The 6,000-nt window shown below is 39.0% G+C and overlaps 1 protein-coding gene across 2 annotated transcripts in view; it reads left to right on the forward strand.

Annotated features, from left to right (window-relative positions):
- PAPOLG (poly(A) polymerase gamma) overlaps window positions 1-3,446 on the forward strand; it is a 28,728-nt gene extending 25,282 nt beyond the window's left edge. The window contains exons 20-23 of one of the 2 annotated variants that reach the window (XM_038751131.1): window positions 130-195; window positions 425-487; window positions 2,073-2,173; window positions 2,329-3,446. In XM_038751131.1, coding sequence (XP_038607059.1) covers window positions 130-195; window positions 425-487; window positions 2,073-2,171 — 228 coding nt within the window. In that variant the 3' untranslated portion in view covers window positions 2,172-2,173; window positions 2,329-3,446. The remainder of the gene's footprint in view (window positions 1-129; window positions 196-424; window positions 488-2,072; window positions 2,174-2,328) is intronic. The other variant, XM_038751130.1, reaches the window with a different exon arrangement.
- The last annotated feature ends 2,554 nt before the right edge of the window (window positions 3,447-6,000 follow it).

The raw sequence follows: 6,000 nt of genomic DNA on the forward strand, positions 1-6,000 counted from the left end.
TCTGAGTGGTGTCATTCCCCCATCAAAACTTAAAACCTCCAGCCATTTAGCTTAATACATAGTAAGGTGTTTATTATTGTTAACTGAATGGTGAATAATGGGCAATTGGGCTAATGCTTTTTGTTGCAGATCATTGGTCTTGATTCAGTATTCAAAGAATCTTGTGCCCCAGAAGATGGGAAGAGAAAATCCATGGTAAATACAAACTAAATTCAAGATTCAAGATTGGTTCAGAATAACTTTTTTTTTTTAAAGACTCTGGATCATATTTTAGAATGATTTTGGAATACAGCTATTTGAGGAGTAAATTTGATACAGTCCCTTAGTTTTTCATTTTGATACTTTTCTCATCTGAACTGCTCAGGCCAGTGTTCTTGCACAGTGAACGCCAGGGCCTCATTTGCATGATCTTGTTTGTCTTTAGGACGATGGCCTGGTAGGAGGTGAGCCAATGCCTATTCCAACGATTGACACATCAAGATTACAGGTAATGTCTTCAAAACTTATTCAGGAGCCTAGACAATTTATAGCCAGGATTTTCCCACTTCTTTCCTAATGTTTTTTTTGGACTATAAGAGTCTTTTTCAGTAACTTGATTCTGAGACAGAACCTGATAATGGTGGTTTATTTTCAGGCCAATAGTGTTAAATTTCTACTTAATATTCAGGTTTCAGCAGAGTGTTGGTGACAGAAAGAACCATACTTGCCCCACAATGTAGGAAACCAGTTAATGGTCTCCCTAAATACTTCACCATATTGGGAGTTCAGGGACAGTAGGAAGAATTAAATGGTAGACAGCTGTGAAGGGTTTGTAGCTTTTTACATGTTTAAGATTGTAAGATCGTTGGGATCAGGGAATCATGTTTGCCAACTCTCTTTTCTCCCAAATGCGTAGGACAGTGCTCTGCATGTAGTAAGCACTTAGTAAATACCATTGATGATTGAAGAAAAAGTGATGGCCAGGTTGATTTAAATAAAAAGATCAAAGGTAAAGAGCAAGAATCCGGTTGAGGCTTACTGGGGTTGCAGTAGCAAATGTAACACCACCAAATTTCCCTGTGTAAAGCTTTCATTACAAACTTTTTTACTTTCTCTTTATCTTGAGTTGGATTGACTTGCTTGAACTTTATGTGACTGAAAATAATCCTGTGATGTCATCAGAATCCCCACACAGCTGTTACCAGACCTCACACACTCTTCAAAAATGAGGGTGTCTAGCTCTAAAGACCAGCTTTGCTCCTTGGTAGTTTACACTGCATTCTACAAAAGTCAAATGTAGGAAAAAACTTAAAAAAAATAATGTTGCCATCATCAGTATTTATTGAGTCCTTGCTAGATGCAGACCACTGTACTAGGTACTTGAGAACATAGAAATAAAATAAGGTCCCTGCCCTCGGTGAGCTTACAGTCTAATGGGGAAATTGGCAGGCACAAATTAAATACATAAAGTATCAACAAGAGGTCCCTTTTTCTCTTTTCGAAGGCCGTAATCAATTTGCTGTTGAGCAACACCTTGGTTATTTTTTTTATTTTTTGTCAACTGCTCACCTCGTTCCCAGCAGCATTGACTGACTCGTCATCATCATCAATCGTATTTATTGAGCGCTTACTGTGTGCAGAGCACTGTACTAAGCGCTTGGGAAGTACAAGTTGGCAACATATAGAGACAGTCCCTACCCAACAGTGGGCTCACAGTCTAAAAGGGGGAGACAAAGAACAAAACCAAACATACTAACAAAATAAAATAAATAGAATAGATATGTACAAGTAAAATAGAGTAACAAATAAATAGAGTAACAGAGTAAATAGACTCCTGGGGGATACCATGGTGTTCCTGCCTCAGTGGGGAAATTAATTTGCCAGTATAAGGAGAAAGATTTTTGAGGGAGAAACTCCTTTCTGCCACCTCCTTTACACCTGAATAGCTTTAACTGAAATGTCAAAAATTAGAAACAAACAGTATATTCTCTAGTCGTGGTTCTTAATGGGCAAAAAGGGAGTCGAAGGAAAGTTGCCTTGTCTGTTTTGTCTGAATTACTGTTCATTTAAAATGCTTCACCTTTTTTCCTTAGAGACTACCCAGTAAAGAACTACCAGATTCTTCATCTCCTGTACCAGCGAATAACATCCGTGTCATTAAAAATTCCATCAGACTGACCCTTAACCGGTAAAGGTAGTGCCTCACCACACAGAAAGAGAATATGCAATTGTGTAGTGGCTCCCAAGTAGCTACTTCCTCTCCTCCCCAATTATCTGTCCTATATAAAATGAGTTATTGTTCTGGAATTTGTGATCCAATTTTTGAGTTATGTCTATTTTGACCTTCAGGTGCTGCAGGATACTCCCCTGACTGTGAGTAACTTTACCATGATCGCCCGCTGTCAGATCATCATCTACAATAATCTGGCTTTAGAGTCTTTTGAATTTTTATGCCTTAACTTTCAGTGCTTGCTTCCTCTGTGGAAGCATTTTTGAACTCATGAAACAGCAGTTTTCCCCCTAAGTTCTGTGTTGTAATCATTGGTCAAAGCTGAAATTTGAAATCAAAAAAAAATTTCTTGTGTAAGTAACTTTCTACATCTCAGTACATTTTCTTTAGTCATTGAAGCCACATTGTGAACTTAAGATCTATGATGTGAGGTTTAGTTTCTGCTTTCCCAGTTTGTGTATATATTTATAACTGCCTGTTCTATTCACTGTTGATTTAAATTATATATATTCTATTTTTGTTTTTCAGTTTAGTACATAGAATATTTAAGACTTTTTGTGTGCATTTCTTGCATAATGGTGCTCAATTTAGACAGTATCATATCAGTACAGGGATAAGTGCAAAAACGGAGCACCATACCACCTTCATAACTTGCCTCCTATGGAGGCCTTGAAATGCGACTTTTATTAGAGATCAAATTAGAACCAGGATACTGAATGCCAGTATGTGAATGGCAGAAATACCGTGTCTCTTCTCTCTCTCTTGCCGTCCTTTAACTGACTTTGCTTTTGCAGCTTTTCAGAGCGGCAAAACTTAACATCCCAGCATCAATAAACATTGACACCCTAAAAAACTGGAAATCTGCTTTTTTGAACTATACTATTACCTGGCATGATAGTTCCTGTCCATCACTTATTTTACATCTTAAACAGTTCTTCATTGGGTAGGCATGCAGAAACAAGCAGTACATTATAGTAAACCTAAGGGTATTTTTGAATGACCATTAAGTGGCTCAGGGCCTTTGTAATCTTCATTTGACAGCCAAACTTAGTTTCATGGGCTGCTTTTTTTTTTTCAGCAAACCTCTTAGTGTTTCAGTGGGAGGTTTTGTTTCATGAAAGCATGCACAAAAGTTTATAAAACAATCCATAACCTTGTAATTCCTCTTGTAATCAATTCAATGTTTTGTAAATTAAGTCATATGTATTTTCAGAGTATTTTTGTATGTACTGTAAATGACCATCTTTTCAAAGAGAAAACTTTAAAATCTTTTCCGTCTCTCTCTAGTCTTAATTATTTTACACAAAATATGCTGAAAGGCCTTACCCTTAAAAGCATATAAAATAAATGCCCAGATTACATTACCATCACCACTTCTCAGCCTGCAATAGTAGACTGTACTGAATGAAAATTGAACCATTAATAATTCTTTTAATTTCTGAATAGGAATAAATCGTTTTTGGTGGCATGTAAGCAGTGGTTGAACAGCAGGAACATCGTGTTAGAGGAGCATATGAGGGAATGTTAATGTTCTTCCGGAACGCTTGCCTCCCGACATGAATCCGACACTTAAATTTTCAAGTCTTCAGCTGTTCCAACCCTGTTATTTAGTAATAAACCACCGCATTTTGATTCTTCTCCCCACCCAGGATAAAAAGAAAATTCCCTTATTTAGCTCTTCTTGTAAGTGAAGCAATTCATTCAATCGTATTTATTGAGCACTTACTGTGCGCAGAGCACTGTACTAAGTGCTTGTGAAGTACAAGTCGGCAGCATATAGAGACGGTCCCTACCCAATAACGGGCTCACAGTCTAGAAGGGGGAGACAGACAACAAAACAAAACATGTAGACAGGTGTCAAAATCATCAGAACAAATAGAATTATGTGGAGGATAAGGAGGAAGTAGGAAAGACCTGGTGTCTTTTCTTTATGAGCTTGGCAGTAGCCAACAAAGTGAGTTAATATTGGCCTGGCAGGTTTTACCAATATGCCTGGGTCTTGGTCTCTGTCAAAACACTAGTGTACAATCCACCCGTCAACCAATCAGTGGTATTTGAGCACTTACTGTGGGCTGAGCACTGTACTAAGCGGTTGGGAGAATACAACAGACACATTTCCTGCCCACAATGAGGTTACAGTGTAGAGGTGGGGAGACAGACATCATTACAAATAAATTACAGATATTGAGTGCTTACTGTCTCTAGTATATATTTCCCTAAATCTCTACATCAAGTGCCAGAAACTTCTGTAGCTGAATAGCTGTCTGATAGGCACGAGTAGATGAAAGTGTGGGACTGAAAAGGTTTTGAGGTTTGAATTACCTTTTCCTTAACTTGAAGGCAAGCCTGGTATCTGGCAGTTTCGTTCCTCATCCTCCTTCCCGCCCTCACCCCCTTCACCTATGCAGGAAAAAAAAAAATCCCGCTTTCCCTCAAAGAAGAAAAAGAAAGCTCCACTTCAAAACTAGCTGCCTCCTAAAAAAAAATTTATTTTCATAAAATGAAACCTGTATTTTCCATAAGCTCTGAGCCAGTCACAACCTCTGCTTCTACCCAGTTAACAAGTGCCAGCAGCATAGCTCAGTGGAAAGAGGCCAGGCTTTGGAGTCAGAGGTCATGGGTTCAAATCCTGGCTCCGCCACTTGTCTGCTGTGTGACTTTGGGCAAGTCACAACTTCTCTGTGCCTCAGTTCCCTCATCTGTAAAATGGGGATGAAGACTGTGAGCCCCACATGGGACAACCTGATCACCCTGTAAACTCCCCAGCGCTTAGAACAGTGCTCTGCACATAGCGCTTAATAAATGCTATCATTATTATTAAGTGCTTACTATTTGCCAAGCATTTTTCTAAGCGCTAGGGCAGACACAAGTTAATCAGGTTGGACATAGCCCTTACCCCACGTAGGGCTAACAGACTAAGGAGGAGGAAATAGGATTTAATCCCCCATTTTACAGGTGAGGTAACAAGCCCAGAGAAGTTAAGTGACTTGGCCAAGGTCACACCTCAAAGTCAGAATTAGAACGTAGGTTCTCTAACTCCCAAGCCCCTGCTCTTTCCACGAGGCCCATTCTGTGCCACCAAAGGTGAGAGTAAAACTGTTTCAACATCCTTGGGCCTGTACATCCATGACTCATTCTGGACTATCATTGAAGAGAAATAAAGCAAGATTCCTAAGGCTGCAGTGTAGCTTAGTAATTGATTTTTCTGTTTGTCAGTACTGGTTAAGATTGAACAACAATTGGTGTTTAGCACACATCTTCTGACCGAGATATAAATGAGCTTTTCAAATCTGTTGCCGACTGGCCCATGGTCTCACAGAAGAAAAGTGGCAGACTTGAGATTAGAACCCAGGCTCTCTGATTCCCAGACCTGTGATTTTTTTTTTTTCCACTAGAACATGCTGCTGCTTTCCCATGGAAAGAGTCTCCCCTATAATGAAGACTCATCTGTGAATTGACTGACTATATTGATTTAGTAGAAATCTGAGATTTGGGATAATGATTTTTCTTCAGAATTTAAAAGTGGGATCAGTATGTGTGCGATCCATCTTTCACGTATGTATTGCTTGAGAGTGTAGTTATGCTCTGAAACTTCCATTGAGCAACATCAGTCCCATTTAAACTAGTAAATTTTAAGTTAACGTGAAATACTCCTTTTTTCTAGTTAGAGAAAATATTGCAAAGCCAAAAAAAGTCAGCAGTCCACTTCCACAATTGTAATTCTATCTCACCCTGTCAGACTTGATCAGAAGTGGGTAAAATGAACAGTATGTTGAAGCGGGTAGCCACAG

Source organism: Tachyglossus aculeatus, chromosome 9, assembly GCF_015852505.1.
Source record: "Tachyglossus aculeatus isolate mTacAcu1 chromosome 9, mTacAcu1.pri, whole genome shotgun sequence".
Taxonomy (NCBI): Eukaryota; Metazoa; Chordata; class Mammalia; order Monotremata; family Tachyglossidae; genus Tachyglossus; species Tachyglossus aculeatus.